The sequence below is a fragment of the Castanea sativa genome, chromosome 1 (assembly GCF_040712315.1).
Source record: "Castanea sativa cultivar Marrone di Chiusa Pesio chromosome 1, ASM4071231v1".
Classification (NCBI taxonomy): Eukaryota; Viridiplantae; Streptophyta; class Magnoliopsida; order Fagales; family Fagaceae; genus Castanea; species Castanea sativa.
The window spans coordinates 23,162,790-23,190,386 of record NC_134013.1 but is presented as its reverse complement, the minus strand read 5'-3'; the positions used below and the strand labels follow the sequence as shown (position 1 = coordinate 23,190,386).

General features: G+C 34.6%; 1 protein-coding gene across 7 annotated transcripts; it reads left to right on the top strand.

Moving 5' to 3' along the window:
* The first annotated feature begins 63 nt into the window (after positions 1-63).
* Positions 64-26,468, top strand: LOC142620447 (uncharacterized). Of its 7 annotated transcripts, none has more exons than XR_012841632.1 (11): positions 156-326; positions 3,391-3,529; positions 17,103-17,247; positions 17,331-17,458; positions 19,249-19,320; positions 23,640-23,766; positions 23,841-23,944; positions 24,450-24,491; positions 25,135-25,198; positions 25,718-25,930; positions 26,149-26,468. XR_012841632.1 is itself a non-coding variant. In XM_075793816.1 (11 exons), exons 2-11 carry the CDS (start codon positions 1,775-1,777, stop codon positions 26,215-26,217), a joined length of 1,104 nt encoding a protein of 367 aa, XP_075649931.1. In that variant the 5' UTR covers positions 171-326; positions 1,637-1,774; the 3' UTR covers positions 26,218-26,468. The 7 variants fall into 7 exon arrangements, 5 of the variants coding, with proteins under 5 accessions (XP_075649941.1, XP_075649926.1, XP_075649931.1 ...); XM_075793816.1 differs by lacking the exon at positions 25,135-25,198 and adding an exon at positions 1,637-1,844 and having other exon boundaries at positions 171-326; positions 3,396-3,529; XM_075793830.1 differs by lacking the exon at positions 25,135-25,198 and adding an exon at positions 1,637-1,844 and having other exon boundaries at positions 171-326.
* Positions 26,469-27,597: the final 1,129 nt, after the last annotated feature.

The following is a 27,597-nucleotide window of genomic DNA, read 5'->3' as shown; positions in this document are numbered from 1 at the left end:
ATTGCTAAAAAAGTAGGTGGACAGAACATGTACAGTGCCTATCCCCTGCAGCAGAAACCAAAAAAAAAAAAAAAAAAAAAAGCGCTGGAAACGCTGAACGCTAAACGCGTTCAGCTGGATCCAAACGCCCTCTAACTATATTGTTAGCATAGTAAAGTTATTTGAAAATAAAAAAAAATCTGGAAACTCACAAATGAAACACACGCTGAAAGAGATCTGGGAGAGAAACAGCAGAGAGGTGGGGAAGGAATGTATATAAGGAGGTCGATTGTCCTCTGGAATCTCGCTTCTTCTCTCACTAAACTCAGTAGGCTTCACACTCACAGGTAAACGCTTCTCTCTCTCTCTCTCTCTCTCTCTCTCGCTCTCTCTCTCTTTCCTTATGTCTCTGTAACGCTTCCCTTTCCACCAAATCCTTTTGATGCAATCAATAATACATAATTTATGTTATATCTTTTTGAGAGAAATGAACCCCATTTTTCCTATCATATCATATGCGTTCAATCTTCACACCCCATAGAAGCCGTTGACTGATTTCAAGTCTTCATAACAAAGAAAAAGTTAAAAAGACAAATGGGTTTTCCTTTCTGATACTGATGCACCTTTTGATTAAAATCAAAAGAGTATCTAGCACTAGCTGTTGCCATACTCTTCATGTTTTATGCGAAAAATACTTTCTTTGGAAGTTCATGATACAAAATTACAAATTGTTCACTTTAAGACTAGAATTTCACTAAACAGAATGAAAAGAAATTACATCAGTCGAGAGAGAACAAGGGCTCTCCTCAATGCAAGTAACATAATGCTCAACACCTAAAGCATATTTTGGTAACAAATTTGCAGGTATATCACCATTCCTGCGAGTATGAGAGACCTCAAACCCGTGAAACTCATGCATTAATATCGTTGGTCTTGAATCCATCACCTCACCTTGCTCTTACAAGGGTAGGGTGGTCTCACTTTAGCTACAGCTCATTGGCAGAAGTGTTTTTAGGTTATTAGAGCAGTTTACTCACATACCTGTTTGGTACAGCTTATTTTTTCAACCTTCTGAAAATGGGATTGTTTGAATTGAAAAAGCTGTAGCTAGAAAGATGTTAAGTTTGAAAAAAGTATGGTTTGAAACTGTGTTACCAAACAGGCACACGTCACCTCACCTTGCTGTAACAAGGGGTGGAGGAGGTGCCACTTTAGCTGCAGCTCATTGGCAGTATTGTTTTTAAGTTGTTAAAGTAGTTTATTAGCTACTTCACTTCAATTTGCTCTTTCAATGGGAGGAGGAGGTGTCACTTGAGCTGCATCTCACTGGAAGAATTTTTTTTAAGTTAATTTGATGTGATTATATTTTTTATTTTTAGTTTTTGCATACTAATCACTTATCTTAGTTTTTACTATCCCTCACGTAATAGCTCAAGTACATAGTAAGATGAATGTTTATGAGATTTTTCATGCATTATCACAATGAATGTTGAGATGTTATTTTTTTGCATGGATGGTATTATTTATTGCAAAATAATAGTCTGTATTGGTAATTTATTAGAGTAGTTTACTCACTTAACAGAATAATTATTTAAGGGACAATAATAGAATGATTTCTTCTTAGGATGTATTTTTACCCTTCATGTTTTTCTCCTAGTGGATTGGATCCTCGAAGGTTGTCTGGACTTTTGACAGGTCAAGGGGGTAAGACAAGAGGACCCTCCCTTCCATTCATTGGTTATTCTAGTTATAGAAGCATTGAGTGGGATGGTTGTCAACATGCAAAAAAGGAGGCATGATTAAAGGTTCTGAAAGGGATTTGGTCGGTGGGAATGAGATTGTAGTGTCTCCCCTGTTGTTTGCAGGTAATTCCATTCTTTCTGGGGCTGATGCTATACTGTTGTATTCTTTGTGTAGAGTGTTCTATTTTTTTTTGGACAGATACTTGAGAAAGAGTGAGATGGTGCCAGTGGGGGAGACTTAAACTTGTTCTAAGCACTTTTTAAGTCAACGAATTTTGTCCCTTTTCCCTATATTTATTTTGGTTGTGCAAAGGTTGCTGTAACTTCAGAGAGATTCTCTATATGCCAGAATGGGGGTAGAGTTTGCTATCAACTATTTGAAGTTGAAGGATGTTTTAGGTTGAAGACGGGCTTGGGCATTGGGAGTTTTGACTTTTGAGGTTTCTCATAGAGTCTTATTGTGTAAGTGGTTGTATTATGATGGGAAACAGAGTTGGGACATTGAGACTGTTATAGTTTTGAGCATAATTAGAAGCCTTCTGCTTCTACAAGAAGAATGTTTATCCCTGATGTTCTGATACTTGCTTCGTCATTGAGAACTTTTTGGACTGTTTAAGCAACTTTATAAATAGTAGCATGCAGCCCTTTTCCTTTGGCATTATCATTTACTCACTAAAGCTCAGTTGCCAATCACCAATGTGCCTATTGATTAGAGAATGCACCATCTCTAGCCAGAACCCACACTGATAGAATAAATGGTCCCAGGATCCGCTTAGCAGAAAACACATAGGGAGCCTTCTAAAACCGAAGTCCTTTTCTTCGTTAGCTGTACTTACTGTCCACCTGCAGATTTTAGCCTTCATAACCTTATAAGGAGTACCTGTCCACAAGTATGCATTGAATTTTTCTCCAATTCCTTGATTATCCTTTTAGAGAAGATAAACATATTAGTCTAGTAGACTTAGATTCCTAAACTGTTAATACCATTTGCCAGCAGAATATGTAATATTCTTAGATGGCTTAAACTTGAATATGTAATATTCAGAATGTAGCACGTACTATGTTAGCTTCTTTTTGAAATATATATATATATATATATGTGTGTGTGTATGTTTGTATGTATGTATGTATGTATGTATGTATAAACTTTCATATAAAATAAAAGTTGTAGTAGACTAGTAGGCTTTTGAGTGAGTTGAAATTCCCCTTTATAAACTCAATTTAGTATTTCTTTGCTTGTTGTCTTGGTTTTCTGTTTACCCTCAATTTGATTCTTCCTTGTCATAAAAACTCTCAATGTTTTAATTGAGAAACATTGGTTGGATGGGACTGTTTTTATATTCCTTGTTCTTCTCTTTTCTCTTAGTAAATTCTTCATCTATTATTGAAAAATAAAGTTCTAGGCTGAGTTTGAAAATGAGAAGGGGAAAAATGTTCATAATCTCATGATGTCCAGTATTAGGAACCAGTTGCAGGCAACTCTAGTGTAACATTTTTAAAGGCTTTCTCTTCCCTAAAGGTTTATAAAGCATGGTTCTTTACTTTTTGTGTAATGTGTCGTTTGTTATTTTTCTTTTTGCATTACTCTTTTAGATCCTCAGTGTATAATTTTCCATTGTTTTACAAACTCTCAGATAAAGTATTTTCTTTTAATTCAAAGGTTTTCCAGTGCAGATATTTTGTCAAAGGTTGAGAGCATGGCTGGTAATAGTGACACGCACCTTACACGTGTCCTTTTTTGTGGGCCACATTTTCCTGCTTCTCAAAATTACACAAGAGAATATTTGCAAAAGTACCCCTTTGTCCAGGTTATTCTCTTTGTTTAATTTATTTCTTCCATCTTTGATTGGTGCCTTGCATTTTCTTTATTAGATTTGTGTTGAATAAAATGAAGTTTATGAATGGATGTGGGATTAATTCAGACAAGTCACTTTAGTAAGTATATACCCTCCAAGCAATGTAATGTGGGAAGCATGAAGAAAATTTTATTTTATTTTGGAATTTTTTTTATTGTTCAATCACTCAATTGTATTTTGTTTTAGATGTTGGTGGTTTAGGTTATTATTATTTTCTCAAAGCCAAGGTTTTTTATAATTCAATAATTGGGATTTTCCAAAAAAATTGGGGGTAAGGTTGTCTACCATGATCTCTTCCAGCTCCCACAGAATTGGGAGCTTTGTGTATTATCTCGTCCTTCTTGTCCTCCTCTCATTGCCAATGAGTGTGTTGACAGCCGGACGAAGAGTATGATTCCTGGGGTGATTTGTAAGTTAGATATTGAGAAAGCATATGACAATGTGAATTGGGAGACTCTTTTGAAGTTGTTGAAGAAAATGGGCTTTGGGGAGAAATGGTGCAGCTGGATCCGAACTTGTATCTCTACAATGCAGTTTTCTATGTTAGTTAATAGGTCTCCAGCTAATTTCTTTGGTAGCTCTAGAGGTTTGAGACAAGAGGATTCGCTGTCTCCCATGTTATTTTTAGTTATGATGGAGGTGTTTAGTAAGATGGTGAAGAGAATGGAGGGGGCAGGTTTACTCAGTGGCTTTAAGGCAGTTGGTAGGAGGGGCAGAGGGGAATGTGTTTCGCATTTACTGTTTGCGGATGATACTATTTTGTTTTGTGATGCAGCGGTGGAGCAAATCTTGCATGTTCGTTTGTTGCTTCTTTGCTTTCAAGCTGTGACTGGTTTGAAGGTTAATGGAGCAAAGAGCGAAATGGTCCCTATAGGAGAGGTAAATAATGTGCATGCTTTGGCAGAGATTTTGGGTTGTAGGGTTGGGGCCCTGCCAATGACTTATCTTGGTATGCCGTTGGGGGCGTCCCATAAATCCCTCTCTATTTGGAACCCTATGTTGGAAAAAATTGAAAGAAAGTTAGCAGGGTGGAAGAAGTTATATTTGTCCAAAGGTGGTAGACTGACTCTGCTTAAAACACGCTTTCTAGCCTCCCTACTTACTTCCTATCTCTTTTCACCATTCCCACTCATGTGGCGAACAAAATTGAGAAGCTGCAAAGGGACTTTTTGTGGGGTGGCTCTAAGACACATTTGTTGGGTTGGGAGAAGGTGTGTATGCCTATTGACAAGGGCGGTTTGGGTATAAGGAAGTTGACCACTTTCAATAAAACCTACTAGGAAAGTGGCTTTGGCGTTTTGGGATCGAGGAGAATAGGCTTTGGAGGAGGGTGGTAGCTTTGAAATTTGGGGAAGAATGGGGGGATGGACCTCTAAGTTGGGAAGGGGTGTTCATGAGTGTGGTTTGTGGAGAAGCATTCAGATGGGATGGGAAGAGTTTAGCAAAAATGTCCAGTTTAAGGTTGGGGTGGGGGATAGAGTGAAATTATGGACAGACAGGTGGTGTGGAGATCTTCCTCTCCATTTGGCTTTCCCGGTCTTGTTCAATTTTGCGGTAAACAAAGAAGCTTCCATAGAATCTTCTTTGTTGTGTTTGTGGAGAAGCATTCAGATGGGATGGGAAGAGTTTAGCAAAAATGTCTAGTTTAAGGTTGGGGTGGGGGATAGAGTGAAATTATGGACAGACAGGTGGTGTGGAGATCTTCCTCTCCATTTGGCTTTCCCGGTCTTGTTCAATTTTGCGGCAAACAAAGAAGCTTCCATAGAATCTTCTTTGTTGTGTCAAGGAGCGAGGAGTAGGAGAACTTGGGATGTTCGTTTCATTCAGGGCCCTAATGATTGGGAGGCTAATGTGGTGTATGTTTTCTTTCGTTTCTTGGCATCCAATTTACCTCCAGTAACTGATGGAGATCGTATGAGATGGAAGTTGACAAAGAACGGGGCTTTTACTATCCGCTCATATTATCATAAGTTATATGGTTCTTCTTCTATTGTTTTCCCATGGAAAGGTATTTGGAAGGTTAAGGCACCCAGACGTGTATCGTTCTTTGTTTGGACAGCAGCATGAGATAGGATTCTCATGGGAGATAATTTGAGGCGGAAGGGCTTTGTTGTTGTTGATTGGTGTACTATGTGCCGTTGTTGTGGGGAGATAGTGGATCATTTGTTGTTACATTGTGGGAAGGCTTATCAGTTGTGGTCCTTTGTTTATAGATCTTTTGGGATTTCATGGGTCCCCTCTTGTACGGTGTCAGATTTTCTTTCTAGCTGGTGGAATTGGTTGGGGAAACATTCATCTCATATTTGGAATTTAGTTCCATCGTGCTTGATGTGGTGTATTTGGAGGGAACGAAATCGGAGAACATTTGAGGATTTGGATAGATCCATCGACCAATTGCTTGCTCTCTTTGCTTGTTCCCTTTTTGATTGGGCTAGGGTTTGGGGACTCACTTCTAGTGATTCTCTTCCTGTTTTTCTTAGGGTCCGTTTGGTTGGAAGGATAGAAAAGTGAGAGGATAGAAAATAGAGAGAGGATGGAAAAGGGGGAGGATAGAAAAGTTTTTAGTTTTCCTCAGTTGTGTTTGGTTGAGAGGGTGGAAAAGTAAAGGGATGGAAAACTTTTTGGTTTGATTGAAAATAAGGTTTGTATAAATTTATCATCATGTCCCTCTTAAATAAAAGAAAAAGTAATACATTTTACTTTAAAAAAAAATTGTGTATAGATGAAAGTGGACATTTCAAAAAAATAGCATAAGAAATCATTTAAAAGTGTTTTCTTAAAAAAATAATAAAAATAAAAATTAAGAGAAAAATAGAAAGAAAAGAAGAACCCACCACCTGACCAAACAAAAGAAAAAAAAAAACCAACATTACAGTGGAAAGTCAAAAGAAAAAAAAAAAAGGAAAAAAAAAACCAACGTTACTATGGAAAAAAAAAAAGAACCAAAAAAGTGGGGGCAGTTTTGTCAAAAAAAAATTCTCACTTTTCACTCTAATTTTCTCTCCAATTTGGAGAGATTGTATTTTGAAGTGGGGGGAGAGAAAACTTGTGGGCCTTGCCACTTTTCTCTCCCCCTTCCCCTCTTAACCAAACAGTGAAAAATGCCATTTTTCACCTTATTTTCCTCTTCTTATTTTCCATCCTCCCTGTTTTCATCCCAACTAAACACACCCTTAGCTCTCTTCTTTTATGTAATTAGTGTTCTTTTTATGTCTTAGCTTTTCCTTCCTTTTTGTACTTTTTGTGCCAGTGTTTTTTTGCATTTAGCAGTTTTTTGAATATACATGTTTCTTTCCTATATATATAAAAAAAGGTTATTTTATAATTCAATAATTGGGATTTTCCAAGTCATTTAGAAATTAGAATTAGGCTTTCTTAGTCAGTTGTAATTTATATTAGGGTTTGGTCCTCGTTATTAAAGATATTGGGTTAATTTTAATGTAATAGCCCAAGAGGCCTAATATATTGTAAGCCCATGTAGGGTTAACCCTAGCTCGTATATATACCTTACTAGGGTTCATTGTAACAATAATTAAGAATACAATAAAGATGTAGCCCTAAGGGTTTTATACCATGGACTTAGACTGTCAGGTCGAACTACGTTACCCTTGTGTTTTCTCTCTTTCTTGCTTTTATTCTTGTCTTTCAACACTAGTAACCTATATATGAGCGTAGTGTTGCACTTCTATAACGACATATTACAGTTTTCTTAATTAGTAAAATTTGTCTTAAAATTTTCCATTTGTTTGGTGCTAACTACTAGAGGCTTTGTTGTTTCTTGGTTGGTGCTGACTACTTTTAGGTCATTTGTCCTTTATTCTTCTGTTTTTCAATTTTATTGTTAGGTTGTTTTGGTTCTGTTATGCATCAAATTTGGTATCAAAGCAAACTTTTGATTGTTTTTTCCAAGCATCCCAATGGATCACAGTCAAATCTATTACAAGGAAGAAAAAAAAATTGTGAAGCAACCAAATCCATCTCGTAGCAAAAAAAATCATCAAAAAAAGAAAAAAGAGAGAGAAAAACGGAAGAAAAAAAAGATAGATGCCCAACCACACTGACAGTCATAATTGTCAAAACGTGAATTGATTTTTGATTTTTTTTTCTTGTATCGTGTATCATATCATATTGTGTATCGCAAGATACACAAACGCTTAATACAATTTATAAAAAATTATATATATACACATATATAAAGAGTGTATTCATTCTAAATTCAACTAATAACTAATTTACACTTGTGGAGTGGTATTAGTGGTGAATCTAAATTACACTTGGTTAATTGGGCTAAGGTTTGTAAGTCGTTGCAGGTTGGGGGGCTAGGTATTAGACGATTGTGTATCATATCGTATTGTGTATCTTGCGATACACAAACACTTAATACAATTTATAAAAAAATTATATATATACACATATATAAAGAGTGTATTCATTATAAATTCAACTAATAACTAATTTACACTTGTGGAGTGGTATTAGTGGTGAATCTAAATTACACTTGGTTAATTGGGCTAAGGTTTGAGGAGTTTTAATTTTGCCTTGTTAGGAAAATGGTTGAGGTATGGCATGGAGACTGATGCTCTATGGAGGAGGGTTATAGAGGTGAAATATGGGAATGTTTGGGGTGATTGGTGCACGAAAAAAGTGACTAGTGCTTATGGTGTTAGCTTGTGTAGATCCATTAGACGTGGTTAGCTGAATTTTTCTAAAATCCATCTGTATGACGTGGGGGATGGTACTAGAGTGAAGTTTTGGAAGCATGTGTGGTGTGGAGATCGTACTCTTGAAGAGGCTTCTCTGGAACTTTATTGCATTAGTAGACAAAGGATTCTTCAATAGTGGAGGTTATGTGTTGGTCTGGTGGAAGGATTCATTAGGATGCTAAATTTCGTCATTCACCACAAGATTGGGAACAAGAATCTTTTGATCTGTTTATGGATATGGTCTACTCTTCGACTGTACGAGGGTTGGGTCTTGATAAAGTTTGTTGGAAGCTAGCAAGGAGTAGAGGTTTTTAGGTTCTCTCTTATCCTTCCCTTGGAGAATGATATGACAATCGAAGGTTCCTCAAAGGGTAGCTTTCTTTTCATGGTTTGCTTCCTTAGGTAAGATTTGAACAACAAATAACCTTTGCAAAAGACGTGTGCTAGTTCTTGATTGGTGCTATATGTGTAAGAGTTGTGGGGAGTCAGTGGATCATCTTCTGCTTCATTGCCCCATAGCTTGTGAGTTGTGGTCGTTGGTGTTCTGTTTGTTTGGAATCCATTGGGTTATGCCTCACAAGGTTATTGAGTTGTTTGAGTCTTGGAAGGGTAAGTTTGAATGACATCGCAACATAGATTTTTGGAGACTTGTGTCTCATTGCTTGATATGGTGTATTTGGCGTGAAAGGAATGCTAGAAGTTTTGAGGGATGTGAACGTTCTACGCTAGAGATTAAGTCTTTTTTTTTTTTTGGCACACTCTCCTTGATTGGAGTGTGGTTTTTGTCATCTTTCTTGTTCTTCCCTTACTTTTTTCTTGATCGTTGTAATTTTGGTTCCTGAATTGTGCCCCCATAGTACATTCCCAATGTACTCGGGTTGGCTGTTTTCTTTTATTTAATAAAATTTTACGCTACCTATCAAAAAAGAAAACTAATAACTAATTTAATATCACTTATTTAATAATTTTTAACAAGCTAACTAAATAAATCAAATTAACATGTGTTTATAATATACATATTCAAATTGATTAAGCTTAAAAATGATAATACACAACAAATGACCCAAAATAATAATTTATTTTCATCATATTCATCATCTTGTCAAATCAACTCCATCTAAGTCAGTGTTATCATCGTGCTCATTTTACAAAATTTATTTTTTCATTAAAATTTTCTTTATCATCATCAACATTTACTATCTTTTTTTTTTAAATAAATAAATTTTTAAAACAAATTCTTGGCATTTTAGCACCTCAGACTTGTAACAATAATGACAAAAAAAAAAAAAAAAATTATATTGTCAATTAATATCTTATTCATAGTATAGAAAAGAAATTTGCAAATATGAAAGTGAAGTATAAGTGTGTAGTTACTTATCAAAAAAAAAAAAAAGTATAAGTGTGTAGTCCAGATTTTGTAGGAGAAAGAGGGAAAAAAGAAAAAAAGAAAAAAAAAAAACTTATGGACATGTTCTTTTATTGAAATAAATTAAGTAACCTAATAATTTTGTGTTAAAAACAAGTTTAACAACTTGTTGGATTCAAATAAAACACAAATATTAACAAAAAAACCCATTTTAAAGCACGTCTTATGTATCATATGATACGTATAATTTTACGATACGATAGGATTCATATGATACACACCACAGTATCGTATGATTCATGAGCACTTATGATATGCTATTACGATATGGAACTCTTTGTACATGATACAATACGTATTACATATCATACAATACTGACAACTATGTCGATAATTATCTATAGCCCAAAACCCATATCATCGTAACCCCAGGTTGCTGTCACAACCAGACCAGAACTGTTAACCCAACCTACAACAAAGCCCTTGTTAAGCTTGACCAAGGCAACCAGTAATGTGTACCCAAAAAACAAGTCAACAATCCAAGGTTACCCCACAAACTCATCCATAGCCACCAACCACAATGCACCATCCCAAGACCCACAGATCCACTGGTGGTTCAGGGTTTCTCAACTCTTGGTCATTGCTCTTGGCCCAAACTGCTGTGTTGCCACTAATATCCATGCCTGAAAAACTATCTCGTGTGTTGCTGCCGAGATTGTGTTTGGTCCACCATGACACAAATCTACGAGTCTTGCCATTCGCACTTCAAGCAGTGTCTACAGCTGCCTACTGTCACCACATCACTGGAAATTTTGAGAGAGGAGTGCAACCTGTACTAGGGCCCATTGTGAAGGGCCTGTGAAGGCTGTAATTATTGTCGACACTCCAACGCAGTTTCCAACATTAAAATAAGGCATTTTTAAACATGTTGTTATTAGTGTAATTAGGCCTGCAACAGTTGGACCCAGTGTTATATGATCCAACACTTTGTTATCTCATATGTGATGGACCATTTATTTTTCTTTGGACTGCAAGCTTTGCACTGCTTGTGACTTGTCTGCGGTTCAAATGAACAGCTCAGGCAGCTCATGTTGGTATACCAGGTTCTTGTTACAATGATTTGTGGAAAGATCTGTGGATTTTCACCAATTGATTAAATGAGATGGACCAATTCTTTGAATAAGTATGTTTTATGAAATAACAAGAATGTAATTTGCAAAGATGAAGCTAATAGGTAAAGCCCTACATTTCTAGGAGGACCTACAACAGACCATCATTAGGAGGCACAAACTTGCTATTAAAGATAGGGATGAAATAAAAGAGAAAATTTGATATGAATTTATCCTTAATCCTTTTGGAAATAATTTCTTCCCCAATCTCATCATGGTTGTTTTCTAGATTGAAGAAACATTTTGAGGCAATGGAATAAATAGTTAGTAGTACAGTTTGAAGAAAACAAGAAAAGTATTTGCTGAGTTTTTAGTTCTAAGCCCACTCCAGCATAGTCATCCATGGAACAAACGTGAAAATTTAGTGAAACTTGTCCAAGTCTTATGCTACTTATCTAAAGGCTGCCTAGGATTCATGGAGTTCTAACCTGCCCCAAATTGGATTCTAGGATTACTGCCTGTGATGCCTGACTAGGATTCATGGAGTTCTCCATCCAAAGGCTGCCTAATAACCTTGAAGGTGTTTTAACGCTTGTGCAGCAGGAAGAACAAATTGTAATACCTAAACAGCATGTTGAAAAATCTGAATCATGTGTAGTAGATTTAATTCAAATTGTCGAAGAGTCATATATATTGCTTAATGCTGAGAAGGAAGACTTCCCCTACTTGATGAGGAGAAAGTTCAACTAGATATCAACAAATCAGAGGGTACACTTGTTGTGCAAAATGAGTTTTTGAATTCTTTGCTACTGATTAACCCTTTATGATGCATCAAGTGACAAAGTTTGATGAAATGGAAAAATTGATACCATGATGCTTAAGAGAATCAAGAGGAGGTTGTATCATTCCCAAAGCTAATATGAATATCACACATTATTTTGTAACTCCAGTGGAAGTTCATGGTGTGGTGGAATGAAAGGCTTCTTTGTTCTCAGTGCTATCAAATATGATTCAAGAGTTGAAGCAAGTATACAATGTCAGAATTGTTATCCTTCCAATACTTCAAAACTCATATACGAGTTTTCTCTAATTGGGAGAATGGTGTGAGAAAGTGCGAAGAAAATTTTATTTTAATTTGGCAGTCAATTGAATTTTATTTTAGGTATGAGTAGTTAATTAGGTTAATAGATTTTTAGCTAAATATACTAATTTGTTCTTGCAACCATAAGGTAAAGTTTGATTGGGTCCCTCAACTACCAATTGTGGTCTACTAGCTTAGTCCTTAGTCCCTATGGTGTTAGTCTATGGAGAACTATTAGACAGGGCTGGCTGTCTTTATCTTCTCACATTCACTATGAGGTTGGGGATGGAACACGAGTGAAATTTTGGCAAGACTGATGGTGTGCGCAGACTTCTCTTGCTGTTTGTTACCCTGAGTTATTTAGACTTAGCCTCAATAAGGATGCTAGTGTGGCAGATTCTATGCATTTCACCAATGGGATTCTTCACTGGGATCTCTTTGTGTGGGCAATACAAGATTGGGAATTGGAGCCTTGATGACTTTCATGACTACCATTTATGATTCAAAATTAGGGGGATTGGAGAGGATAAGATGTGTTGGCAATCGGATAAGAAAAAGGGCTTTAAGTTAGGTGTTTATTACCTACTTTTGGACTCTAATACTGATATTGCTACTACTGATCACCTTTTCCCTTGGAAAATTAGGGAGATCCAAGGTCCTTTTGAGAGTAGCTTTCTTTGTATGGACTGCAGCTTTGGGTAATATTTTGACTATTGACAATTTAAGGAAGGGAAAGGTAAAGATCATAGATTAATGTTATAAGTGCAAATGTAATGGTGAATCTGTTGACCACCTTTTGCTACATTGCCCCATCATTTTAGATTTGTGGTCCATGATTTTTGGTTTGTTTGGAGTTTTTTAGGTGTTGCCAAAATCTGTAGTTGAGCTCCTAGCTTGCTGGTAAGGTCAATTTGATCGTCATTAAAATGGTCACATTTGGATTATTATCCCACATTGTAGGAATAATAGAAGTTTTGAAAATACCGAGCATTCTATGCCTGATCTCAAGTTATTCTTTTTCCGAACTTTATTGGACTGACTGATTGCCTTAAGGAACCTTTCTTTCTTTTCTATTGTTGATTTATTAGACTTACGAAATTTTTGTAATTGATTGTTTCACCCTAGTATATTTCCTGTATACTTGGGTGACTCCTTTTTCTAATATATATATATATATATTCTTATTACTTGTATAAAAAAAAAAAAAACTATTAATTGAACCAATTTAGACCATCAACATTCAAAATCAAGTCAATTTCATCCTTGACTTGATTTTGGATAATCTAATGCTTAGGGGTCGCCCTTTGGCAAATCAGTGTTGTATGTGTTGTTGTGATGGGGAGTCGGTGGACTGCCTTCTTCTTCATTGCCTTGTTACTCATACCTTATGGACTTCTATGCTTCAGACATTTGGTATTCATTGGGTTATGCCAGGATCGGTGGCGGAATTGTTATCTTGTTGGCATCAGTGACTTGGGAAGCATAATTTGAACATTTGGAATTTGGTTCTAGGGTGCTTAATGTGGATTGTTTGGTTGGAACGAAATCATCCCTTCTTTGAGGACAATGAGAAGACGTTGGATGAGTTAAAGGTTTTATGCCAGCGTAGCCTTTTTGAGTGGTCTCGTTGTTGGAGTTTTACTGATTTTTCTTCTCTCTCTGAGTTTATGTTTTCCCTTAGATTAGTTTCCTGATTACCCTCTTTTTTTGTTTTGCTGTTTGTTCTATTTTTTTTCTTGTTGTTCATCATCATGAACAACTTGTACTTTTCCTTATTTACTCATTAATAATAGTTCTTTGATTACCTATAAAAAAAAAAAAAAAAAAAAATTCATCCTTGAATCTCCTATTATAGAAAGTGTAAATATTTTAAAATCAAATCAATTCCAACTATTAATTCCATAAAAATTTAAATGGACAAGAGACCAAAGGATGAACTTGACTCAATTTTGAAAGTTGAGAGGCTAAATTGATAAAATTAATAGTTGAGGGATCAAATTGAACTCTATCCAGTAGTTGGAGGACCAAATTAGTAATTTAACCTAGATTATTATTAGTTTCCCAGAGATGAGGCTATTTTATATTCAATAATTGGGATTCCCCAAGACACTTAGAATTAAGTTTCCTTAGCCAATTACATTTAGTATTAGGGTTTTGTCCTAATAGTGTAAATAGGCATAGTATTGTACTCCTATGAATACAGATTACAGGTTAATTAATTAATAAAATTTCTCTTAGAATTTTCTAATTGTGTGGTGCTAACTTTTAGAGGTTTTATTTTCTCTTGCTAGATGTTGACTCCAAGCAAGCCTAGGTGCTGGCTCCTAGGTCATCTATCCTCTTTCATTTATTTTGTTCTGATCTTCAAACTCATGCTCGTGGTAGTCATCAGAATCATCCATGTGCGCACGCCTTTCTTGCCTTCTAGCATTAGGGCCACTTTAGGGACGCTCCTTACGCAAATTAGCAATAACAGTGTCCTGCCTATCCATCCGATCCCGAATCTCATTAAACACCACGTTCATGCGTTCAAATTGTTGTTGCATAGCCTGTAAGATGATGGACGACTCCTCTCCTCCTTCCCTATTTGATGTTTCACACCTGAAAGACATACTTTTGAAACAACAGAGAATTGTTAGAAATAATTCCTCACAACACTCTCTCACGTGTTTGCACTCAAATTATGTCACTCCCACTCGTGTTTCACTCTTAAATTGGCTTTTTTCCGATATTAGTCTCACACTCTCTTGCCTTTTTCCACTCGTAGCTTCGCCTTTTCAGTTCTGCAATGAACTAATAAACTTGATCAAAAAATTCAACTTGTAGTGTTAAAACAGATACCAATGGCAAGAAAATATGACAGAAATACCAAATCAAAGGAAGAAGACAAAAGAAAACAATATTTTGGTCTGAGAGAACTGAAACTACAAAATTTTTTTTAAAAATTTTTTTTTTAGATGTTTTTTTTTTTTCACGTTTTTTTTTTTTGGGAATTAGGTGCACGATTTTAACCTAGTGCACTTCAACAAAAACAAAAAAATAAGAACGATGAATGAAGAACACAAAAGAAACAGGATAGGATGATAACAGGAAACAAAAGATAAAGGGATAGAAAATTGATTTTAGAACCTGTGCTCTGATACCAAATGATGCGAACCTTAATCGACACACTTTGAGACCCAACAAAAATATTGGAATATTTAACCTAGGAAAGCTAAAAATCAGATTTATGATAGAAACCCTGACCTAACGTTTATAATTGAAACGCGAACCAAAGGTATAAGTTGACCTTGACCCAATGATTATAAAGAATCACGAACCAAAGGTATAAAGTTTGAACGCCACAAGGAAGAATCCTTGATAAGTTCACAGTTCTTGAAGAATCAAAAGAGAGCAAAGCCTCACCTTTTTTGAATTTTATTCAATAAATTTTCTATCAAACGTTTACAAACTTCAGAGCCTATTTAAGGGCTCCATAAAACTTGTCAGACAAGAAAATATATTCTAAAATAACTCCTAATTAATACCTTACTATACCAGGAATCAAATTTGACCTAAAAAGCATTAAATGCACCTAAAAACAAGGAAAATACCTAAAAAACGTACTAAATAATAAAACCCTAAATAAAAGTTGATTTGGTCTGAAATTAGCAAATCCAAAATAGGAAAAAATTTGCCTTCACTGATATAGAGCTGAAAAGTCAATCAACCATTAATTCATGCCATAAATCACTCGCAATTAAGCCAGATCAGCCCTAAATAGCTTGAATTAAATTTATTTCGTTTTCAACTTCCTTTGGGCTAAACTTGGAATGTCCTGCATTAGAATCAGCCCAAATCCCTTGAATCAGCCCATTAAGTGCTTCTTTGTTGGGTCTCAAAGCGTGTCGATTAAGGTTCGCATCATTTGGTATCAGGTGCTTTGAAGATAAGGAGAGATCAATTTCAGACTTGAAGCTATTTTTCTTTAGAACCCTTAGAGATTAGTTGACTGCTTTGCAGAACCAATCATATTTATCTTTTCTTGATTTCTTAAATTCTTGTAATTTTTGTTCTTAACTGTTTAACCCTTGTACACTCCCTGTGTACTAGGGTGTTTCATCTTTGATATCAATAAACATCTTTCTTATCAAAAAATTTTTTTTATAGTTGCACTGTTTTGGTTTTGTCTTACTTCACAATAATGATTGCTTTTGCTAACATTCTATTTTGGAAGGTGCTCATGTATGTAGATCTATGAAGAAAGAGGGTTTCTTCTCAAGAATATTCACATCTCAAAGAATTTTGTGTTACTGTGATGAGAAATACTATATTACTATATTTTTTTAAAAGGGACTATATTGTGGAAAATCTGAATAACTGTAAACTAAGGTGCTCATTCAGTTTGGTTATGTTAGAAAAAAGTATTGTTCTTTCAAAACATGAAAGTAACAATAAGTTCAAAAAGTGAAAGAATTTAAGAAATCAGGCTTGTATGTGCTGTAAATTTGTTGTAGTCTTAGTTTTGGCCATCATGCCTTAGTGTTTGAAGTTTGAACTAGCAATTTTAGGATAATAGGATAATAAATTTATCGATTAGGGAAGGCTTAATGAGCTTAATAAATGTATCATTTCTTCTCTTAAGCTTTATATAGCCGATGGCTTGGTGGATACAATGCGGTAGATTACGATGATTGATGTTTTTCTTGTAAAAAAATCCTTGTACTATCAAAGGTTGATATGTTTTTGGTGGAACATTCCACAATAATTGTCTGAATAAATACTTCAAAAACAGTAAATTATTTTAAAGACCTAAGTGTTGTAGAACACTATGTTTATGTGAAGATCTTTTGTTCTTTACTTGGGTATTTGTGTAATTCAGGATCTTGGTATTTTTATTAATGAACTATGGTAGTAAATCCTATACCCATTTGCTTCGTGCCATTCGGAGCATTCCTCTTTTATCTCTCTTTTTCTACTATTCTTGTCACTTCTCTCTGCACCTTTTCTCTTAAAATTAGGAAGAAGGCATCATACAAATAAAGTTTCTATTAGAGCATAAACAGATAAACATGTTACTGGACTGGTTGTCATTGTAGCACAGTTTTCATTTTTAATCAATTCACTTCTTGTGTAACTTAGGTGGGATCTCGTTAATGTCTTTTTTTTTTTAAAAATGAATTGACTTATATAAGAAAATATTTAGAGTTTCATTATATATTTGGATTTTATAAAACAACCTTTTGCATCATTCTTTCATTGAACAGCTCTATTTGTGACATTGTAGGTTGATGATGTTCCCCTTGATGACGTGCCTAATGTCATAGACAAGTACCACATGTGTGTAGTGAAAAACATGAAGCTAGACTCAAATGTTCTCTCTCGTGCAACTCAAATGAAACTTGTTATGCAGTATGGTGTTGGTGTGGAAGGTAATTGTTGTGTTTGTTTATATACCTTACCTTTGCATTTGTTTTGTATTCTTATATACTTTTGTTCTATTACCTTATTGAAGGCATTGATATTAATGCTGCTACCAAGTATGGAATCAAGGTTGCAAGGATTCCGGGTGATGTAACTGGAAATGCAGCATCATGTGCAGAAATGGCTATATATTTGATGATGGGCCTTCTACGAAAGCAAGTATGTTAGTCTAATCTAAATCTAATATAGAAATAACACCTTTTTTAATGTGCTTAGGTATGTATATGTGCATGCATGTTTATCTAGTTATTGATACTAATATAGAAATGGAGAGATTGATTACTTATTAAGCAAAAAAAATTGATTCACGATATGATTCACATTTTGACTGCTGTGTTTTTGTGAATATTTAGAACTTAAAAAAAAGAAGGTAATTTGCTGAAGTTATTTGACTCAAATGGGCATAAGTTGGATTAATCTTGTGATAGACCTATTAATTGGGATATTTGACGTTTTATTAATTTTCATGTTACTAATAAATCAATTTTTTTTTTTTTGGTTTTAATAGAGGGGGGGGGGGGGGGGGTGTTATGGATTGATATCAACCTGTGTATCTGGGTAATTTTCAACACAATCGCAATAATGGAGCAAAGTCAAATCCAACCCAATCATACTCATTGCTACTTGCAGTGTTCTAGAATTGTAATTTGCAATTCTCTATAATCAGTTACCAGTGGTGCTGTCCCTATCTATTTTTCAAGCAGTTAGAAATAATGTAACACAAGGAGTTCAAAATTCAAGAATAGTTACTTATAAAAATTAAAAAAAGAAGCTACCTACACAGTTTTAATCATTGTTCCTCTTAAACAAAATGTTCCTCACCTGCATTTCTATCTTGGAGATTATGAAGGGCACATAAACCAGAAGACTGCATTTGAAGTTGCTTAGGTCATGCTGCCTTCTCTTTTTCAGCAATTGAATTGTTGACCTTGTAGGATGGGATCTTCCTAGTACTTTGTGGAATATGTACTTGTTTGCCCCTTATGGTCACTTTGAGACGAGAAGTAGAAGGAAGAAAATGAATCGATAAATTACTAGATAATTATTTCAACAATTTATTGTAAATATTAAATGGACTTATTGATGCTAATTTCATTGGAAAAGAAAACAAACGAGGGGGAGAAGGTTAAGGCTCATTTTGACGTGTGGTGGTTCTGGTTGATAGCTTCATAGTCACTTGAAAGCTGTATACACATTGCACACACCCACACACTTTTTTTTCTTTTTTGAGTGGTAAGTTATGCAGCCAGTGGGTCTTCAACCACAGTCTCACCCTCCAGCAAATTATTATGGGAGAAGGAAGTGCCCAGTTGAGCTATAACTCTTTGGCATGCTTGAACACACACACACACACACACAAATGAAGGGTTTTCCAAAATTATTGTAGAGGTTTTGCCACAATGTGTGTTCGAAACCCTCTTTGACGCAAGATATTGGTAACTGATTTTTATTAGTTTTTAACAAGTGCAATGAGCTATTTCATTTGAAAGAGTTATGCTATAGGCAAAAAAATATTCAAAGTAGTTGAGTTGGCAAGTTTTTATTGGTTCTTATTTGGGTCCACTACTAATGTCATTTTGTTATTTACCATTAACAACGTTTCACATCAGCAGCTGTGAAACTTGTGACTTTTAGAATTACTGCATTTAAAATTAGGGCACTCTATTCTCTTAATCAAAAAAATTTGAGGCCAAAATCAATATTAGGTGGTTAATTAAATTTTTACAAGTTTGACATAATTGTTAGGATGTGTTGTTGTTGGGATGGTAATTCACGTGTGTACATATATGTAAATACCCGCCTTTGCAAAAGTTTTGCTTTGCTTCTTTGTTTATAGTGTGGTGCTCATATACACGGGAGTTTATGATTATGTGATTGGCTTTACACCTATGTACATTGTTTAAATTTCTTGAATTTTTTAATCTAGATGATTTGCATTATTCTTGCAGAATGAGATGCAAATTGTTGTAAGGCAGAGAAAGCTTGGAGAGCCAGTTGGTGAAACGCTACTTGGAAAAACAGTGAGTTTCAGTTCTCTTGGTTTTCTTTCACAAATTTCCTGTGAGCAAAGCATTTGAGTTAATTTCTTTCTTCCTTGGTCAATGTTCCTATTTTGCCACCAAGTGAAAATCATATATTTTAAAGTTTAAATTTTATTTGCCTAAATTGTAGTTCATAGTAAGTAAACCCAAATTGATTTAGAACAAGATTCCTAGGAATTTTTTGAGTAGGATTGTGAGAAATTAATTCAAATTCTCTCATAGTCCATGATTCTCAACCCACTGACCTTAATTTTTCATGTCTAAAATTTAGTTATTTTTATTTAGCTTATTTTATTCTGTTAATTTAGTCTTTCAATTGAGTACTAGGAGGTTTAAGGTTATTTTTATAATTTTATTTCAGAAAAAAAGCTTAGTAGGAATCATAAAGAGTCCTTATACATTTTTCATTATAGTAGATTGGTTTTATTAGACCAAAATAAAATATTTCTTTGAGAGTTTTCTTTATGTCTAGAGGATTCTAGTTTTTTTTTTCCTTGAATTTTCAAGGTCTTTGTTTAAACAAGAATGGCAACTATGTTAGGAATGCATTGCAACAAACCAATCTTCAGAATAAAATATTTCTTTGAGAATTTTCTGTGTCTAATAAATTTTTGTTTTATGTTTTTTTTTTTTTTGAGAAACATATTTTGTTTTATGTTAGAAATGCATTGCAACAAACAAGAAAAAGAGGAAAATAAGGAATTAAAAAAGAAAGAAAGAAAGAAAGAAAGAAATGATGCGTGTTTCATTCAATAAGTTGTCATTCCACTAATTAAGAGTATGTGTCAAAAATTTCAACATATTATCTACATTTTTTCCTTGAAAATTTGTAACAAAGTATGATGAAACTTCAAAGAGATTTTCTTTTAAGTGGGATGGGTGAGGAAGTTAGATTCCATTTAGTTAATTGGAATGTAATTTGTACACCCATTCTCTATGGAGGTTTTGGGTTAAAAAATATCTGGTTTTGAATCAAGCACATCTTGGGAAATGGTTCTGGTGTAATGCATAGAAGGAAAATGCACTATGGAGAAAAGGTAAAGATATTAATTATTGTCTTTTGGAGGGATGGTGTTTTGAAGTGGCTACAGGTCCATATGGAGTGAGTTGTTGGAAATGTATCATAATTGAAAGAGGATGGTATATCTCTACCAGATTTGTGAAAAAAAATGGGTCTAGAATTTACTTTTGGCATGATCCATGGAGTGGTGGAACTACACCAAAGGAAAAGTTCTCTAGTTGCCAAAAATAGGGATGCATGAGTGGAAGACTATCTAATACCTGGGTGCAGCCCAGTGGTTGGAGGCTTAGTATGAGTTGTAGACACATCATGGGTTTGATGCACGGATGCACTGTGCGGCCGTCAATGCAGCTGCATACTTGTCCGTGGCTAGTCCTTTTTTTTTTTTTAATTTTTAATTTTTTTTTTGATTCGAGACAGGCTGAAACAGGCTGAAATACATGTTAAAAAAAAAAAAAACTACAAACCCAGGTCACCGGCTGCCATTCTTCTTCTTCTTCTTTTCTCCATTTCATCTTCTTCTTCTCCGTTTCTTCTTCTTCTTCGTTTCGCGCTGGTCTTTTCCTCTTTTAATTCATGTTTCTACTCTCTTCTAGAGTCTAGTACTCTTTTTAAGTTTCAACTTTTAGTCTTTTACCGAGACCTCACGCTATTAGCTTTGGAAATGACAAAGAAACGTTTAAAAAAAAAAATCTAAGCAAGTGTCAGACTAGGTAGTTCGTACAATGGTATATAATATATATTAATGTTTATGCATACTAAAAACAAAGAGGTATTATTATTAGGAGAAACAATTGTTTACAATATTTTCACAACAAATTATAAGTTGGAGGTTTTTATTTGTTCTAATTTGAACGTATCACTGAAATTAATTTTTTGCCCATCAATATCAACTCATAATAATTTTTAGATATAATATTTCTCTATTGTTATGTGTTCACTTTATTGTCTATTATTGTTTTTAAATTAGTATATGTTAACTATTATATGAAAAAATATGTTTAGCAATATATAGAAAATAAAAATAAAAATATATTTAATATTTTATTAATAAATGTATGCTGCTGCACCCTCACCCGCACCTGCTTTTTCAAAAATGGCCGAGTCACCGCACCACACCCGAACCCAAATCTGCACCCGTGCTTCATAGGTTCGATGCCTCGTAAGAGTTCCCTTGGATTACTTGATACTTAGTTCTGGTTAGTGGGGTTGTGTATTTGTGGTTTACTTTCCAGGGATGGGTCTAAAGGGCCTATCCTTAGTGAGGTTACATGTCATAAAAAAAAATCACATTGGTAGCTTAGAATCTATTGAGCATTTCATGGATAATCTATATACTATTAAGATATGTTGGGAGGAGGAAGATAGAATGAAAAAATATCTGTGGAAAAACCATGGTTTTCAAGTGTAAGTCACAATGAGGGAGAAAGGGGGAAGAAAAATATTTTCAATGGCAAAACATATCAAAAGTTATGTACCCTTTAGAGTGGCATTTTTCACTTGGATAATCTTAGAAGCTGGGGTTTAATCATTATGGAATGATACAATATGTGCATTTAATCGTGGAGAGTCAATGGCTCATCCACTTTTACACTGAAATTGCTAGGGGATGTGGTCATTAATACTTCTTATTTGGTGTTAGTTGGGCAATGCCCATTTGAGCTGTTGATTTATTATCCTGTTGGAATGGACACTTTGGTAAGAGAGAGAATGGTGAGATATGGAGGGCTATACTGTTATGCTTAATGCGGTGAATATGGCAGGAGAAAGGAATGTAACTGTTTTGAGGGAAGGAAATGCAGCCAATGAATTTGATGTTTTTATTTTTGAAGACTTCATATGACTGGACAGGGACTTCAACTTCATCTTCTACTTCAAATTTGTTAGAGTTTCAGATAATACTATTGTTTTTTTTTTTTTGTTCTCATTTTTTGCTTTCTTGGAATTCCTTTGAATGCTTGCACCCTCCTTTGCACTTGTTAATACCTAATTTTTGGTTGGAAGAGATCGACCACTTGCAATGGTGACACATATTCCTCCTCGTGCACACTTAGCACGAATATGGGAATTAAATTGGTGGAAAGTGGGGAGTTTTGCGATTTATGAGGTTGTCACTAATCATTGAGATTTTTTTATGGTGTGATTGGTAACTTATATGTACATGGAAACAAAGACTTTTGAGAATTAATATTGGACCAGGAAGAAAAAGGGGGAAAAGTATGGTCCAAGAAAGCACGGGCTCCAGAGCTGGCCTTTTTTTTTTTTCCGATTCGAGCCGATTCAGGCTGATTCGCTCCGATTCGGCCCGATTCTGGCCGAAATGGCCGTCGAAATAGACTGATACGGCTGCTGAAACAGGCTGCAATGGCTGCTGGCCACCATTCTTCTGCTTCATGTGGCGTTGTGAGAGAAGGCACAAAGAAATGGTTAGAACTTAGAAGAGGTGAGGAAGAAGAATAAAGGTATATAACAAAAGAATATAAATTAAGTAGGTGAGAAAGTCATTATTTCACGTGGGTAGGCTTGGTAATTGGAAAAGGAGTAAAAGAACCTTCTTGAAAGGTGGTTTTTTGTTTACAATTACCAAAAATATTGATTTTATTAAAAACAAATCATAAATAATTTTTTTTTAATAATAAACTCTACCCCTTTATTTGAATTTTTTTTTATATAAAAAATATTAAATTCACTATATAAAAATATATAATAATTTTTTAATTGCCGCACCCGCATCCTACTTTTTCAAAAATTGCCAAGTCCCGCACCCGCATCCGCACCTGAATCCAGAAACTCACCCGTGCTTTATAAGTATGGTCTAAGAGCATATGGCACAGACTAATTGATTTTATTACTAAACCTAACTCAAGGGGAAGTCTCAGTCTCAGGCTAAATAGATTGATGTTAGCTGTTGGAATATTTTAAAGCTGTGAGGTTGAGCAAAAAGAGAGAGAAGTGTGTTTGTTTGTCTGGGGTGGGGAGCAAAAAATTCACATTCCCTTTGTGAATTTTGCAGGAAAAATTAGTTTCATGTGCTGAACTTGACTAATAGTTGAAGTTTTGATTTGGCAAGAGTGTCTCAACAAGATCTCAGTAATCTGTCCCTTGACATGTGTACTAAAAATTGTAATTTGACTGATTGCATTGGGAATTAAGTGTCAATACTAAGAAAAAAAAGTGGGAATTCTAGCTTTTGATATCTTTTTCTATACGTTCTTATCATCATCATCATAAATAGTCCTAGTAAGTCTTAGGAAAATGATTTTCTTCAGTTATACAGGTCTTTATTCTGGGATTTGGAAATATTGGGATTGACTTGGCAAAGCGCTTGCGAGCATTTGGTGTTAAAATTATTGCTACAAAACGGAGCTGGGGCACAAATTCACAAGATTCCTGCCAGACTAATGGTATGTAAGGATCCATAAGTTTGACCATTGCTGTAGAGGGCATTACTCTTATGTTATATCTACATCATTTGTAGTTCACGGTGATTTGGTTGATGAGAAAGGTGGTCATGAAGACATTCACAAGTTTGCAAGAAATTCAGACATAATTGTTTGTTGCCTAAGTTTAAATCGTCAAACAGTAAGAATGCTTCTTTGCCTTTTTCATCCTATGTCATTTACTTCTGTGGGAAATGGTAGAATTCATGTTTCACATCTCCAGTGTAAAAAATGGTTGCTGGCAGCGATCATGCCAGTAAGACAATCATTTTTTTCTAATGAAAAAAAATACTTAAGCAACTAAGTTGGCACTAAAGGGACATAAATCTCACTTCTATTTTAATTTTGCAAAATGTTTTGCATAAATTTTATGTGGACCTTTTTACTATATATCCTAATCTAGTATTGTACTATTTTATCTATCAATAATTGTCTCCCTCTTGTCCATTTTGTACAAACACATGCTGGAAATGTCCCTCAATATAAAAAGTTCCATTAAAATCCTGGACATCTCAAGATGTGGCCAACACTGCTAGACAATTCTGAAGCCAGCAGTGGAGACTTCAAACATAAACAAGTTTTCTGCAGAAGCATCCAATAATTAATTGTCTAGTGCATACTTAGATTTTATCTATTTTGAATTTCAGGCTGGCATTGTAAACGAGACGTTCATATCTTCAATGAGAAAGGTTTGTTTCTATGCCCTAGTTGTTTAAATAGGAAAATATAATTTCTGTTTGCAATGATGTAGATTATATATTTTTCCGTAACTCAATCATTTTATTCGTATTTCAGTATAGTGAATGGCTATAGTTTGGTGAACTGATTGCAATTTATCAGTTGTGAAGTTATTTTAACTGTGCTTGGTTAGCATTGCAATATATATATATATATATATATATATATTGTTTTTAAAAAATCCTCTCTTCTTTCTCTGCCTACTTGCGCCCCCCAACCCCCCTTTCACTGGCAGCACATTCAGTTCATCTCATCAACATAGGCAAAATGGCTTCCTTGTGAAAGCTAATGCAATTGCAAAACTTTTCACAACCCCAATTATTCTTCCATATCAGATGTCAAAAGGTAAGAAGGAGACCATCTTTCAAAGCTTTTTTAATGGACCTCATCAACATGAAAAGTTTGATGCTCCTAATACACTACAGTTTACCGATCTGAAGAACAAAGCATATGAGACATAATTTTCCATAATTTGTCTCTCTCTTCGGTCAAGAATAGGGAGGAATTGATTTTTTAACCGTGGCAAATTCAACGATATTGACAGTTTTCATGAAGCCCCACCACCTTGACGTCATTGTTCTGCACCATGTGTAGGGATCAGATAGCATGGTTTTTGACACCAAGACCAACCTCAACCTCAGCGACCGCCCAGAATCAGGTTTGGTGTCATTGTGTCATCAGTGATGAGTTGTTGGAGGTTTGATGGTTGAACTCAGTGACAATGGGTGCTGTTTGGGTGGCTTTACGATGGTTTATTTATGGTATTGGGTTGGTGGTTTTATTTTTATTTTTTAGGTTCCTTGGTTTGATAATCTGAGAAAATTCAAGTGTTTGGCATGTATGAATATCTGGATTCATGTTTATTTTTTTATAATAAATTTTTTAATATAAAAATTAATTTAATAATAGTTAAGGGTAATGATAGACAGAAGGATTGACAATGAGCAAAAATGTAAACTTACAGGACTAAAATGGCTGAAGTGAAATTTAAAGGACGAAAATGAAATTTGACCAAACTTAACGGGTATAATTTATATTTTTTCCTAGAAATTACTTTCGAAATGAATTACTCAAGACCTAATAAGTAAATTTTTAGACCATCTTCCCCGTCATTTTTTTCTTTATACATTTAAATTTAATTTCTACTTATCTTTTGTTCTGTCTCATGGTAATTCAGGGTGCCCTTTTGGTAAATATAGCTCGAGGGGGTCTTTTGGACTATGAGGCTGTACTTAATTACCTCAAGTCTGGCCACTTAGGAGGTTTGGGCATTGATGTTGCTTGGACTGAGCCATTTGATCCAGATGATCCAATTTTGAAGTTTAAGAATGTTATAATCACACCTCATGTTGCTGGAGTTACAGAACATTCTTACAGATCCATGGCTAAGGTATCCATCTTATCTAATATACTGGATCACTGCTTACATTGTGGATAACAATAGTAGTTCTCTTTCCAAGCCAATAAATAAATAAGTGAAAGGATGATACTTCTCTCAATGCCTTTTTCTAGTTTCTACTTAATACTCAAGAAAAAGTATAGATAATTTACACATTCAGGTATTAGTCTTTTACTACTGACTGACCTAATTGGCTAATTTTGCGATAGGTTGTTGGTGATGTTAGTCTTCAACTTCATGCGGGCGCTTCATTGACAGGGATAGAATTTGTCAACTGATTCAGTTCAGAGAAGTGTGTTCATTGTGAAGCCTATTTCATATTTCATTTGATTGTCCATCTTAGGCTTCTAGCATAGAAATTTTGGGCCGAAATGTCCAAGCTATTTAATCGTTTTACCTTTGTCACCATTAAACCAATTGAGTCAAATTGGGTATTAAAACATAAAAAATGATTCATTTAATTTTATTCAAACACAGGGCGAGTTTAAACTCATCCCCAAGTTATATTATATGTTCAAGCCTTTTATTTTCTTGTTGAGCGAGCTCAATCACGAGCTTCTTAAATTAGTCAACAAGCTTCTTAAATTAGTCAAATTGAGAGTTAAAATATCAAGAATGATTTCATTTAATTTTATTTGAACACAAGTTGAGTTTAAACTCATCACACAAGCTATATTATATATGTTCAAGCTTGTTTTATTCTTCTTGTTGAGTAAGCTCAGCAAGCGTTAGGGTTCAAGTCTCTAGGAAAGAGCTTTCCTGATTTTCTTTTGTTTGTTGTGCTGTTTGTTCTTTTTTTTTCTTCTTGTTCATCATCATGAACTTGTATTCCTCTTTTTTTTATCATTTATAAAAGTTTTGTGATTACCTATTAAAAATAAAAAAAAAATCTCTAGGAAGGAACTTCACATACATATATACTTATATTAGCCTAATATAAAATTTTATCTTGGAGAAAAAAAAAAAAAAAAAAAAAAAAGACAAATTAAATCTCAACCCATTTAAATGGAAAAAAAAGAAAGTTTGTGGTTTAATATAGGTTGATGGTTTATTTGATTTTAGGGTTTAATTTGTTAGCATTTTGAAACTATAGAATTTAATTTGTTACACCCCTAAACTATTGGGTTTAAGATGAAATATTCCCCCCTAAAAAAGAAAGTCTATTTCTATCAAAAAGAAGAGAATTATATGATGAAGGAAAAATTATTCAGCACTCTTAGAGAAATAATCCCTCTTATCGCATGAATGGTGCATCACACTATAAACTTAATTACTAGGATCTACTATTATGTGAAATGAAGGAACGTTGCTCTAGGATTATTGAACAATTTCTCTTGATTAGGAAATATAATTAATTAATGCAATACAACGTTGGACAAATTTATTACATGAGTATATTAATCCATTTAGATAAAAATTGATTGATTTTCTTTTCCATCGGGTCCATCATTGTTTTGGACCCGCGATTCTAATGGAACATTACATAAAGGCAAGTGAGGAGAAGGTTTGCGAATGCTTGTCTCAGCAGTGCCTCCATTCTTTACGATAAAAACAGCAGCCATACCCCAGGTCATATGTCTATCTATATGACAATGCCAAAACCATATACTTGCCAAATATTATTGATATTAACACCCACAATTCTTAACCAACTAGAT